We start from the raw sequence: 15,391 nt of genomic DNA, 5'->3' as shown, positions 1-15,391 counted from the left end.
TGGCGTGCTCTCCTCTGATTGGCTCCCATACACAGAGGGCACACAGCGTGAAGCTGGGGAGCATCGATCCCCCAATGCACCTCCAGACCCATATACAGAACCCCTAAATGGGGTCTCTCGCTGCCGAAGCAGCAGTTTGGGATCTTAAAGGGATCAACTGGCTCATCTTTTAAAGGGCTACACAGTCATATAAATGGTTTTAGGGGGTACAAGTTCCTGACAGGTTCCCCATAAAAGGGGTTGTCCAGGCTTGGGGTACAAAGCTGCAGTCTCTCTATACATTGCATTGCTAACAATAAACTATTAACATTTCTATTATTTTTAATCCTCACTTTGCGGCATTTTTGCAGCGGTTGCCTAATTGTACAGATCCAATCTGCAGCCAGTGACTGATCCGATCTGATCGCTTCCCCTTTCCTCTCACCTCCACGTGTCCACCAACAACACTAAGCCTAACTTCCGGGTTCGTTCGGACACGCCCCCTCCGCATCGTCATTGGGTAAAAACAGTGTGGGATGCTGTGATTGGTCGGGCGCGCAGTGACGTAGGAGGGGAATCCTCTGGACTTCTGCAGGTGGAGAAGAGTTATTGTGCCCTGGATCCGCCTGACACCCGGAAACTGACGGCTCCGCTCCACACACTGCACAGCCCGCACTGCACCCGGCCATGGAGGAGGGGCTCTGACTCACAGCCTGCGCCTACTGAAGAAGAGGATGACAAGACCCCCAGAGACCCCCCACCAGGATGCTCCCTGCGCTGTGGCTGGCACTGGGCATGTGCCTCACACGGGTCCTACAGGTGAGATACTGACCTCTGCCGGGCATCTGTGGGGCGAAACTACAACTCCCAGTGTGCTTATCGGGAAATGGGCATGCTGGGAGATGTAGTTCCACAAGCAGTAACACCTGTCCGAAACTGACAGTGTTGGTTCTACTACTATATAATTACTGAGATCTGTAGTTCTGTATATAATTGCTGGGATCTGTAGTTCTGTATCTATATAATTACTGGGATCTGTAGTTCTGTATCTATATAATTGCTGGGATCTGTAGTTCTGTATCTATATAATTACTGGGATCTGTAGTTCTGTATCTATATAATTGCTGGGATCTGTAGTTCTGTATCTATATAATTGCTGGGATCTGTAGTTCTGTATCTATATAATTGCTGGGATCTGTAGTTCTGTATCTATATAACTGCTGGGATCTGTAGTTCTGTATCTATATAACTGCTGGGATCTGTAGTTCTGTATCTATATAATTACTGGGATCTGTAGTTCTGTATCTATATAACTGCTGGGATCTGTAGTTCTGTATCTATATAATTGCAGGGATCTGTAGTTCTGTATTTATATAATTACTGGGATCTGTAGTTCTGTATCTATATAATTGCAGGGATCTGTAGTTCTGTATCTATATAATTGCTGGGATCTGTAGTTCTGTATCTATATAACTGCTGGGATCTGTAGTTCTGTATCTATATAATTGCAGGGATCTGTAGTTCTGTATTTATATAATTACTGGGATCTGTAGTTCTGTATCTATATAATTACTGGGATCTGTAGTTCTGTATCTATATAATTGCTGGGATCTGTAGTTCTGTATCTATATAATTGCTGGGATCTGTAGTTCTGTATCTATATAACTGCTGGGATCTGTAGTTCTGTATCTATATAATTGCAGGGATCTGTAGTTCTGTATTTATATAATTACTGGGATCTGTAGTTCTGTATCTATATAATTGCAGGGATCTGTAGTTCTGTATCTATATAATTGCAGGGATCTGTAGTTCTGTATCTATATAATTGCTGGGATCTGTAGTTCTGTATCTATATAATTGCTGGGATCTGTAGTTCTGTATCTATATAATTGCTGGGATCTGTAGTTCTGTATCTATATAATTGCTGGGATCTGTAGTTCTGTATCTATATAATTGCTGGGATCTGTAGTTCTGTATCTATATAATTACTGGGATCTGTAGTTCTGTATCTATATAACTGCTGGGATCTGTAGTTCTGTATCTATATAATTGCAGGGATCTGTAGTTCTGTATCTATATAATTACTGGGATCTGTAGTTCTGTATCTATATAATTACTGGGATCTGTAGTTCTGTATCTATATAATTGCTGGGATCTGTAGTTCTGTATCTATATAATTGCTGGGATCTGTAGTTCTGTATCTATATAATTGCTGGGATCTGTAGTTCTGTATTTATATAATTACTGGGATCTGTAGTTCTGTATCTATATAATTACTGGGATCTGTAGTTCTGTATCTATATAATTGCAGGGATCTGTAGTTCTGTATCTATATAATTACTGGGATCTGTAGTTCTGTATCTATATAATTACTGGGATCTGTAGTTCTGTATCTATATACAGTGCCTACAAGTAGTATTCAACCCCCTGCAGATTTAGCAGGTTTACACATTCGGAATTAACTTGGCATTGTGACATTTGGACTGTAGATCAGCCTGGAAGTGTGAAATGCACTGCAGCAAAAAAGAATGTTATTTCTTTGTTTAATTTTTTTTTAAATTGTGAAAAGTTTATTCAGAGGGTCATTTATTATTCAACCCCTCAAACCACCAGAATTCTGTTTGGTTCCCCTAAAGTATTAAGAAGTATTTCAGGCACAAAGAACAATGAGCTTCGCATGTTTGGATTAATTATCTCTTTTTCCAGCCTTTTCTGACTATTTAAGACCCTCCCCAAACTTGTGAACAGCACTCATACATGGTCAACATGGGAAAGACAAAGGAGCATTCCAAGGCCATCAGAGACAAGATCGTGGAGGGTCACAAGGCTGGCAAGGGGTACAAAACCCTTTCCAAGGAGTTGGGCCTACCTGTCTCCACTGTTGGGAGCATCATCAGGAAGTGGAAGGCTTATGGAACTACTGTTAGCCTTCCACGGCCTGGACAGCCTTTGAAAGTTTCCTCCCGTGCCGAGGCCAGGCTTGTCCGAAGAGTCAAGGCTAACCCAAGGACAACAAGGAAGGAGCTCCGGGAAGATCTCATGGCAGTGGGGACATTGGTTTCAGTCAATACCATAAGTAACGTACTCCACCGCAATGGTCTCCGTTCCAGACGAGCCCGTAAGGTACCTTTTATTTTCAAAGCGTCATGTCAAGGCTCGTCTACAGTTTGCTCATGATCACTTGGAGGACTCTGAGACAGACTGGTTCAAGGTACTCTGGTCTGATGAGACCAAGATCGAGATCTTTGGTGCCAACCACACACGTGACGTTTGGAGACTGGATGGCACTGCATACGACCCCAAGAATACCATCCCTACAGTCAAGCATGGTGGTGGCAGCATCATGCTGTGGGGCTGTTTCTCAGCCAAGGGGCCTGGCCATCTGGTCCGCATCCATGGGAAGATGGATAGCATGGCCTACCTGGAGATTTTGGCCAAGAACCTCCGCTCCTCCATCAAGGATCTTAAGATGGGTCGTCATTTCATCTTCCAACAAGACAACGACCCAAAGCACACAGCCAAGAAAACCAAGGCCTGGTTCAAGAGGCAAAAAATCAAGGTGTTGGAGTGGCCTAGTCAGTCTCCTGACCTTAACCCAATTGAAAACTTGTGGAAGGAGCTCAAGATTAAAGTCCACATGAGACACCCAAAGAACCTATATAACTTGGAGAAGATCTGCATGGAGGAGTGGGCCAAGATAACTCCAGAGACCTGTGCCGGCCTGATCAGGTCTTATAAAAGACGATTATTAGCTGGAATTGCAAACAAGGGTTATTCCATAAAATATTAAACCTAGCGGTTGAATAATAATTGACCCACACTTGTATGTTTAAAATTTATTAAAATTTAAATGAGCAACATAACTTTTTGGTTTGTAAGATTTATGCATCTGTTAATAAATCCTGCTCTTGTGTGAAGTTTGAAGGCTCTAACTTATTTGCATCTTATCAAACCTGCTAAATCTGCAGGGGGTTGAATACTACTTGTAGGCACTGTAATTGCAGGGATCTGTAGTTCTGTATATAACTGCTGGGATCTGTAGTTCTGTATCTATATAACTGCAGGGATCTGTAGTTCTGTATCTATATAATTACTGGGATCTGTAGTTCTGTATCTATATAATTGCAGGGATCTGTAGTTCTGTATATAACTGCTGGGATCTGTAGTTCTGTATCTATATAACTGCTGGGATCTGTAGTTCTGTATCTATATAATTACTGGGATCTGTAGTTCTGTATCTATATAATTGCAGGGATCTGTAGTTCTGTATATAACTGCTGGGATCTGTAGTTCTGTATCTATATAACTGCTGGGATCTGTAGTTCTGTATCTATATAATTGCTGGGATCTGTAGTTCTGTATCTATATAATTGCTGGGATCTGTAGTTCTGTATCTATATAATTGCTGGGATCTGTAGTTCTGTATATAATTGCAGGGATCTGTAGTTCTGTATCTATATAACTGCTGGGATCTGTAGTTCTGTATCTATATAATTACTGGGATCTGTAGTTCTGTATCTATATAATTGCTGGGATCTGTAGTTCTGTATCTATATAATTGCAGGGATCTGTAGTTCTGTATATAACTGCTGGGATCTGTAGTTCTGTATATAACTGCTGGGATCTGTAGTTCTGTATATAATTACTGGGATCTGTAGTTCTGTATCTATATAACTGCTGGGATCTGTAGTTCTGTATCTATATAATTACTGGGATCTGTAGTTCTGTATCTATATAATTACTGGGATCTGTAGTTCTGTATCTATATAATTACTGGGATCTGTAGTTATGTATATAATTGCTGGGATCTGTAGTTCTGTATCTATATAATTGCTGGGATCTGTAGTTCTGTATCTATATAATTACTGGGATCTGTAGTTCTGTATCTATATAATTGCAGGGATCTGTAGTTCTGTATCTATATAACTGCTGGGATCTGTAGTTCTGTATCTATATAATTACTGGGATCTGTAGTTCTGTATCTATATAATTGCTGGGATCTGTAGTTCTGTATCTATATAATTGCAGGGATCTGTAGTTCTGTATCTATATAACTGCTGGGATCTGTAGTTCTGTATCTATATAATTGCAGGGATCTGTAGTTCTGTATCTATATAACTGCTGGGATCTGTAGTTCTGTATCTATATAATTGCAGGGATCTGTAGTTCTGTATCTATATAACTGCTGGGATCTGTAGTTCTGTATCTATATAACTACTGGGATCTGTAGTTCTGTATCTATATAATTACTGGGATCTGTAGTTCTGTATCTATATAATTACTGGGATCTGTAGTTCTGTATCTATATAATTACTGGGATCTGTAGTTCTGTATCTATATAATTGCAGGGATCTGTAGTTCTGTATATAATTGCAGGGATCTGTAGTTCTGTATCTATATAACTGCTGGGATCTGTAGTTCTGTATCTATATAATTACTGGGATCTGTAGTTCTGTATCTATATAATTACTGGGATCTGTAGTTCTGTATCTATATAATTACTGGGATCTGTAGTTCTGTATCTATATAATTGCTGGGATCTGTAGTTCTGTATCTATATAATTGCTGGGATCTGTAGTTCTGTATATAATTGCAGGGATCTGTAGTTCTGTATCTATATAACTGCTGGGATCTGTAGTTCTGTATCTATATAATTACTGGGATCTGTAGTTCTGTATCTATATAATTGCTGGGATCTGTAGTTCTGTATCTATATAATTGCAGGGATCTGTAGTTCTGTATATAACTGCTGGGATCTGTAGTTCTGTATATAACTGCTGGGATCTGTAGTTCTGTATATAATTACTGGGATCTGTAGTTCTGTATCTATATAACTGCTGGGATCTGTAGTTCTGTATCTATATAATTACTGGGATCTGTAGTTCTGTATCTATATAATTACTGGGATCTGTAGTTCTGTATCTATATAATTACTGGGATCTGTAGTTATGTATATAATTGCTGGGATCTGTAGTTCTGTATCTATATAATTACTGGGATCTGTAGTTCTGTATCTATATAATTGCAGGGATCTGTAGTTCTGTATCTATATAATTGCAGGGATCTGTAGTTCTGTATCTATATAATTACTGGGATCTGTAGTTCTGTATCTATATAATTACTGGGATCTGTAGTTCTGTATCTATATAATTGCTGGGATCTGTAGTTCTGTATCTATATAATTGCAGGGATCTGTAGTTCTGTATCTATATAACTGCTGGGATCTGTAGTTCTGTATCTATATAATTGCAGGGATCTGTAGTTCTGTATCTATATAACTGCTGGGATCTGTAGTTCTGTATCTATATAATTGCAGGGATCTGTAGTTCTGTATCTATATAACTGCTGGGATCTGTAGTTCTGTATCTATATAACTACTGGGATCTGTAGTTCTGTATCTATATAATTACTGGGATCTGTAGTTCTGTATCTATATAATTACTGGGATCTGTAGTTCTGTATCTATATAATTGCAGGGATCTGTAGTTCTGTATATAATTGCAGGGATCTGTAGTTCTGTATCTATATAACTGCTGGGATCTGTAGTTCTGTATCTATATAATTACTGGGATCTGTAGTTCTGTATCTATATAATTACTGGGATCTGTAGTTCTGTATCTATATAATTACTGGGATCTGTAGTTCTGTATCTATATAATTGCAGGGATCTGTAGTTCTGTATATAATTGCAGGGATCTGTAGTTCTGTATCTATATAACTGCTGGGATCTGTAGTTCTGTATCTATATAATTACTGGGATCTGTAGTTCTGTATCTATATAATTGCTGGGATCTGTAGTTCTGTATCTATATAATTGCAGGGATCTGTAGTTCTGTATATAACTGCTGGGATCTGTAGTTCTGTATATAATTACTGGGATCTGTAGTTCTGTATCTATATAACTGCTGGGATCTGTAGTTCTGTATCTATATAATTACTGGGATCTGTAGTTCTGTATATAATTGCTGGGATCTGTAGTTCTGTATCTATATAATTACTGGGATCTGTAGTTCTGTATCTATATAATTGCAGGGATCTGTAGTTCTGTATCTATATAACTGCTGGGATCTGTAGTTCTGTATCTATATAATTACTGGGATCTGTAGTTCTGTATCTATATAATTGCTGGGATCTGTAGTTCTGTATCTATATAATTGCAGGGATCTGTAGTTCTGTATCTATATAACTGCTGGGATCTGTAGTTCTGTATCTATATAATTACTGGGATCTGTAGTTCTGTATCTATATAATTACTGGGATCTGTAGTTCTGTATCTATATAATTGCTGGGATCTGTAGTTCTGTATCTATATAACTGCTGGGATCTGTAGTTCTGTATCTATATAACTGCTGGGATCTGTAGTTCTGTATCTATATAACTGCTGGGATCTGTAGTTCTGTATCTATATAACTGCTGGGATCTGTAGTTCTGTATCTATATAATTGCTGGGATCTGTAGTTCTGTATCTATATAATTGCTGGGATCTGTAGTTCTGTATCTATATAATTGCTGGGATCTGTAGTTCTGTATCTATATAATTGCAGGGATCTGTAGTTCTGTATCTATATAACTGCTGGGATCTGTAGTTCTGTATCTATATAACTGCTGGGATCTGTAGTTCTGTATCTATATAATTGCTGGGATCTGTAGTTCTGTATCTATATAATTGCAGGGATCTGTAGTTTTGTATATAACTGCTGGGATCTGTAGTTCTGTATCTATATAATTACTGGGATCTGTAGTTCTGTATCTATATAATTACTGGGATCTGTAGTTCTGTATATAATTGCTGGGATCTGTAGTTCTGTATCTATATAATTGCTGGGATCTGTAGTTCTGTATCTATATAATTACTGGGATCTGTAGTTCTGTATCTATATAATTGCAGGGATCTGTAGTTCTGTATATAACTGCTGGGATCTGTAGTTCTGTATATAACTGCTGGGATCTGTAGTTCTGTATCTATATAATTGCAGGGATCTGTAGTTCTGTATATAACTGCTGGGATCTGTAGTTCTGTATATAATTGCTGGGATCTGTAGTTCTGTATCTATATAACTGCTGGGATCTGTAGTTCTGTATCTATATAATTACTGGGATCTGTAGTTCTGTATCTATATAATTACTGGGATCTGTAGTTCTGTATCTATATAATTGCTGGGATCTGTAGTTCTGTATATAACTGCTGGGATCTGTAGTTCTGTATATAACTGCTGGGATCTGTAGTTCTGTATCTGTATAATTGCTGGGATCTGTAGTTCTGTATCTATATAATTGCTGGGATCTGTAGTTCTGTATCTATATAATTGCTGAGATCTGTAGTTCTTTATGTAATTGCTGGGATCTGTAGTTCTGTATATAACTACTGGGATCTGTAGTTCTTTATATAACTGCTGGGATCTGTAGTTCTGTATCTATATAATTGCTGGGATCTGTAGTTCTGTATCTATATAATTACTGGGATCTGTAGTTCTGTATATAACTGCTGGGATCTGTAGTTCTGTATCTATATAATTACTGGGATCTGTTGTTCTGTATCTATATAATTGCTGGGATCGGTAGTTCTGTATCTATATAATTGCTGGGATCTGTAGTTCTGTATCTATATAATTGCTGGGATCTGTAGTTCTTTATGTAATTGCTGGGATCTGTAGTTCTGTATATAACTGCTGGGATCTGTAGTTCTGTATATACACTCACTGGCCACTTTATTAGGTACACCATGCTAGTAAGGGGTTGGACCCCCTTTTGCCTTCAGAACTGCCTCAATTCTTCGTGGCAGAGATTCAACAAGGTGCTGGAAGCATTCCTCAGAGATTTTGGACCATATTGACATGATGGCATCACACAGTTGGCGCAGATTTGTCGGCTGCACATCCCTGATGCGAATCTCCCGTTCCACCACATCCCAAAGATGCTCTATTGGATTGAGATCTGGTGACTGAGGAGGCCATTTGAGTACAGTGAACTCATTGTCATGTTCAAGAAACCAATCTGAGATGATTCGAGCTTTATGACATGGCGCATTATCCTGCTGAAAGTAGCCATCAGATGTTGGGTACATTGTGGTCATAAAGGGATGGACATGGTCAGCAACAATACTCAGGTAGGCTGTGGCGTTGCAACGATGCTCAATTGGTACCAAGGGGCCCAAAGAGTGCCCAGAAAAAATTCCCCACACCATGACACCACCACCACCAGCCTGAACCGTTGATACAAGGCAGGATGGATCCATGCTTTCATGTTGTTTACGCCAAATTCTGACCCTACCATCCGAATGTCGCAGCAGAAATCGAGACTCATCAGACCAGGCAACGTTTTTCCAATCTTCTACTGTCCAATTTCGATGAGCTTGTGCAAATTGTAGCCTCAGTTTCCTGTTCTTAGCTGAGAGGAGTGGTACCCAGTGTGGTCTTCTGCTGCTGTAGCCCATCTGCCTCAAAGTTCGACGCACTGTGCGTTCAGAGATGCTCTTCTGCCTACCTTGGTTGTAACGGGTGGCAATTTGAGTCACTGTTGCCTTTCTATCAGCTCGAACCAGTCTGCCCATTCTCCTCTGACCTCTGGCATCAACATGGCATTTCCGGCCACAGAACTGCCGCTCACTGGATTTTTTTTCTTTTTCGGACCATTCTCTGTAAACCCTAGAGATGGTTGTGCGTGAAAATCCCAGTAGATCAGCAGTTTCTGAAATTCTCAGACCAGCCCTTCTGGCACCAACAATCATGCCACGTTCAAAGGCACTCAAATCACCTTTCTTCCCCATACTGATGCTCGGTTTGAACTGCAGGAGATTGTCTTGACCATGTCTACATGCCTAAATGCACTGAGTTGCCGCCATGTGATTGGCTGATTAGAAATTAAGTCTTAACACACAGGTGGACAGGTGTACCTAATAAAGTGGCCAGTGAGTGTAACTGCTGGGATCTGTAGTTCTGTATCTATATAATTGCTGGGATCTGTAGTTCTGTATCTATATAGTTGCTGGGATCTGTAGTTCTTTATATAACTGCTGGGATCTGTAGTTCTGTATCTATATAATTGCTGGAATCTGTAGTTCTGTATCTATATAATTGCTGGGATCTGTAGTTCTGTATCTATATAATTGCTGGGATCTGTAGTTCTGTATCTATATAATTGCTGGGATCTGTAGTTCTGTATCTATATAATTGCTGGGATCTGTAGTTCTGTATCTATATAATTGCTGGGATCTGTAGTTCTGTATCTATATAATTGCTGGGATCTGTAGTTCTGTATATAACTGCTGGGATTTGTAGTTCTGTATCTACAGTTGTGGCCAAAAGTATTGACACCCCTGCAATTCTGTCAGATAATACTCAGTTTCTTCCTGAAAATGATTGCAAACACAAATTCTTTGGTATTATTATCTTCATTTAATTTGTCTTAAATGAAAAAACACAAAAAGAATTGTCCTAAAGCCAAATTGGATATAATTCCACACCAAACATAAAAAAGAGGGTGGACAAAAGTATTGGCACTGTTCGAAAAATCATGTGATGCTTCTCTAATTTGTGTAATTAACAGCACCTGTAACTTACCTGTGGCACCTAACAGGTGTTGGCAATAACTAAATCACACTTGCAGCCAGGTGACATGGATTAAAGTTGACTCAACCTCTGTCCTGTGTCCTTGTGTGCACCACATTGAGCATGGAGAAAAGAAAGAAGACCAAAGAACTGTCTGAGGACTTGAGAAACCAAATTGTGAGGAAGCATGAGCAATCTCAAGGCTACAAGTCCATCTCCAAAGACCTGAATGTTCCTGTGTCTACCGTGCGCAGTGTCATCAAGAAGTGTAAAGCCCATGGCACTGTGGCTAACCTCCCTAGATGTGGACGGAAAAGAAAAAATGACAAGAGATTTCAACGCAAGATTGTGCGGATGTTGGATAAAGAACCTCGACTAACATCCAAACAAGTTCAAGCTGCCCTGCAGTCCGAGGGTACAGCAGTGTCAACCCGTACTATCCGTCGGCGTCTGAATGAAAAGGGACTGTATGGTAGGAGACCCAGGAAGACTCCACTTCTTACCCCGAGACATAAAAAAGCCAGGCTGGAGTTTGCCAAAACTTACCTGAAAAAGCCTTAAACGTTTTGGAAGAATGTTCTCTGGTCAGATGAGACAAAAGTAGAGCTTTTTGGGCAAAGGCATCAACATAGAGTTTACAGGAGAAAAAAAGAGGCATTCAAAGAAAAGAACACGGTCCCTACAGTCAAACATGGCGGAGGTTCCCTGATGTTTTGGGGTTGCTTTGCTGCCTCTGGCACTGGACTGCTTGACCGTGTGCATGGCAGTATGAAGTCTGAAGACTACCAACAAATTTTGCAGCATAATGTAGGGCCCAGTGTGAGAAAGTTGGGTCTCCCTCAGAGATCATGGGTCTTCCAGCAGGACAATGACCCAAAACACACTTCTAAAAGCACTAGAAAATGGTTTGAGAGAAAGCACTGGAGACTTCTAAGGTGGCCAGCAATGAGTCCAGACCTGAATCCCATAGAACACCTGTGGAGAGATCTAAAAATGGCAGTTTGGAGAAGGCACCATTCTAATATCAGGGACCTGGAGCAGTTTGCCAAAGAAGAATGGTCTAAAATTCCAGCAGAGCATTGTAAGAAACTCATTGATGGTTACCGGAAGCGGTTGGTCGCAGTTATTTTGGCTAAAGGTTGTGCAACCAAGTATTAGGCTGAGGGTGCCAATACTTTTTTATGGCCCATTTTTGGAGTTTTGTGTGAAATGATCAATGTTTTGCTTTTTGCTTCATTCTCTTTTGTGTTTTTTCATTTAAGACAAATTAAATGAAGATAATAATACCAAAGAATTTGTGTTTGCAGTCATTTTCAGGAAGAAACTGAGTATTATATGACAGAATTGCAGGGGTGTCAATACTTTTGGCCACAACTGTGTATAATTGCTGGGATCTGTAGTTCTTTATATAATTGCTGGGATCTCTAGTTCCACAAAGACACGGTGGCATGTAGAGGGAGGATACATCCATACATCCCCATTTGGTGGCAGAGATCCCTGTCGTGGGGGCTTGTTTAACCCCTCTGTCTCCTGTCTGGTAATGTGCGGGCCTCGTACAGTTCTCGGAGCCTTTCACCTGTGTGTCTGTCACATGACAAGGGCTGAAAGCATTGACGGTTCCCATTCACTGACTGCAAGCAGAGATCCTGAACACTTTTAGGAATTGATATAGATGGTGTATATATATCATGGATGACCTTTAATTTCAGTGGTAGTTAACCCTTTCAGGTGTGACTGCTCTTCCCGCCCCCCCCCCCTCCGCTGATCCCATACACTCAGTGCGGCCGCGCCGTCCTATTGTTTTCCGCCATAGCGCTGTGCTGTCCATCGTGTGCTGACTCAAATAGGATCCGGTTCCCTCATGGAAACGCTCCTGCCCAGATCAATATTTGCTCCCGTCAGTAACAGACTTATCTGATGTAACCGAGTGGAATAAAATCTCACTTAAAGGGGACTTCCGCCTCCACCGCTGTGTCTGTACTTACAGCCACGGTCTATACCGTGCTACAGACTGGAAAACATGTATGCTTGCAATCTGAAACAGCGCCACTCTCGTCCTGAGGTTGGTTCTGGGATTGCAGTCGGCTCAGATGGGCCTTTGTCACTCCCATTATTATAAGGGGGTAGCATTAGTATGTAGTTTTTTGTGTTTTTTGGTACATTTTCTTTTCTAAAATCTTCCCACAAATGCACTTATAAGCACAACACCCCGCTCTGCTCCCGCCCTCTGTTTCCCTGCAGCATTACCGCTGTGTGTGAACGCGGCTTAAAGATGGAGCAATTTTGGCTTTGCCGGGAGAATGCCCTGGACCGAGTCGTTGACTTTCCCCCCCGGCGGGGGGCTCCTGGGGTCATGCTCCTGCGTGCACGTCACCATGTCAGAGTCATGTGTGTTGCGCCAGTCCAGTTTCTCGCCTGTCGCCTTCCATCATGTGACTTCTCCTTTGTTTCGGGCGCCTGGATTAATCCACCCATTGTGCAAACAGTACAACGGGCAGGTGAGCAGCCGACACTGTATACGCCAGCTCATCCCAACGGACCCCCGCCGGCACCCACCGCACCATAGAGCAGACAGTGGGGCAAGCACGCCCTGATAATGAGAAGGGGCACAGTTGGCAATGCAGATAGTATGTAACCTTCCATGCCAAGCCGGGGGGAGAAAACTTTTTCCATGTTTTTAGATGGAGGAGCGGTTGTAGCTCTGCTCCCTGTGCACTGATAACAGCATGTGAGAACCCAGCCTAAGCATAAGGTGTGTCCTCCAGATGGGCAGGACGCGGCCTGCAGATTTATAAAATGCCCTTTTTACAACACCGCTCCCAATGAGCAAGTGTCTGGCAAGGGCGGCACTCAGGAATGTCCTCCAGAAACCGAGCGTTACAGAAGTGGTGAGATATACAAAGATGGCCGCAGTAGTGTTGGGTTCAGCTGCCCTCATGGTGGCGTTAGATGGGTCCTGGAGTGTCATAAAAAATTACATCCTGTATTATACTCCAGAGCTGCACTCACTATTCTGCTGGTGCAGCCACTGTGTACATACAGTACATTACTGATCCTGAGTTACATCCTGTATTATACCCCAGAGCTGCACTCACTATTCTGCTGGTGCAGTCACTGTGTGCATACATTACATTACTGATCCTGAGTTACATCCTGTATTATACCCCAGAGCTGCACTCACTATTCTGCTGGTGCAGTCACTGTGTACATACATTACATTACTGATCCTGAGTTACATCCTGTATTATACCCCAGAGCTGCACTCACTATTCAGCTGGTGCAGTCACTGTGTACATACATTACATTAGTGATCCTGAGTTACATCCTGTATTATACTCCAGAGCTGCACTCACTATTCTGCTGGTGCAGTCACTGTGTACATACATTACATTACTGATCCTGAGTTACATCCTGTATTATACTCCAGAGCTGCACTCACTATTCTGCTGGTGCAGTCACTGTGCACATACATTACATTACTGATCCTGAGTTACATCCTGTATTATACTCCAGAGCTGCACTCACTATTCTGCTGGTGCAGTCACTGTGTACATACATTACATTACTGATCCTGAGTTACATCCTGTATTATACCCCAGAGCTGCACTCACTATTCTGCTGGTGCAGTCACTGTGTACATACATTACATTACTGATCCTGAGTTACATCCTGTATTATACTGCAGAGCTGAACTCACTATTCTGCTGGTACAGTCACTGTGTACATACATTACTGATCCTGAGTTACATCCTGTATTATACTCCAGAGCTGCACTCACTATTCTGCTGGTGCAGTCACTGTGCACATACATTACATTACTGATCCTGAGTTACATCCTGTATTATACTCCAGAGCTGCACTCACTATTCTGCTGGTGCAGTCACTGTGTACATACATTACATTACTGATCCTGAGTTACATCCTGTATTATACCCCAGAGCTGCACTCACTATTCTGCTGGTGCAGTCACTGTGTACATACATTATATTACTCATCCTGAGTTACATCCTGTATTATACCCCAGAGCTGCGCTCACTATTCTGCTAGTGCAGTCACTGTGTACATACATTACATTACTGATCCTGAGTTACATCCTGTATTATACTCCAGAGCTGCACTCACTATTCTGCTGGTGTAGTCACTGTGTACATACATTCCATTACTGATCCTGAGTTACATCCTGTATTATACTCCAGAGCTGCACTCACTATTCTGCTGGTGCAGTCACTGTGTACATACATTACATTACTGATCCTGAGTTACATCCTGTATTATACCCCAGAGCTGCACTCACTATTCTGCTGGTGCAGTCACTGTGTACATACATTATATTACTCATCCTGAGTTACATCCTGTATTATACCCCAGAGCTGCGCTCACTATTCTGCTAGTGCAGTCACTGTGTACATACATTACATTACTGATCCTGAGTTACATCCTGTATTATACTCCAGAGCTGCACTCACTATTCTGCTGGTGCAGTCACTGTGCACATACATTACATTACTGATCCTGAGTTACATCCTGTATTATACTCCAGAGCTGCACTCACTATTCTGCTGGTGCAGTCACTGTGTACATACATTACATTACTGATCCTGAGTTACATCCTGTATTATACCCCAGAGCTGCACTCACTATTCTGCTGGTGCAGTCACTGTGTACATACATTATATTACTCATCCTGAGTTACATCCTGTATTATACCCCAGAGCTGCGCTCACTATTCTGCTAGTGCAGTCACTGTGTACATACATTACATTACTGATCCTGAGTTACATCCTGTATTATACTCCAGAGCTGCACTCACTATTCTGCTGGTGTAGTCACTGTGTACATACATTCCATTACTGATCCCCAGTTAC

The 15,391-nt window shown here is 41.2% G+C and overlaps 1 protein-coding gene across 1 annotated transcript in view; it reads left to right on the top strand.

Annotated features, from left to right (window-relative positions):
- Positions 1-545: 545 nt before the first annotated feature.
- ERN2 (endoplasmic reticulum to nucleus signaling 2) overlaps positions 546-15,391 on the top strand; it is a 41,170-nt gene continuing 26,324 nt past the window's right edge. The window contains exon 1 of the mRNA XM_073560307.1: positions 546-798. Within this exon, the coding sequence (XP_073416408.1) occupies positions 745-798 (54 nt within the window). The 5' untranslated portion in view covers positions 546-744. The remainder of the gene's footprint in view (positions 799-15,391) is intronic.

Source organism: Dendrobates tinctorius, unplaced genomic scaffold (assembly GCF_039654945.1).
Source record: "Dendrobates tinctorius isolate UK_male_01 unplaced genomic scaffold, ASM3965494v1 ptg000295l, whole genome shotgun sequence".
Lineage (NCBI taxonomy): Eukaryota > Metazoa > Chordata > Amphibia > Anura > Dendrobatidae > Dendrobates > Dendrobates tinctorius.
Note: the sequence above shows the minus strand (reverse complement) of the source record. Positions and strands in the feature narration are given on the sequence as shown.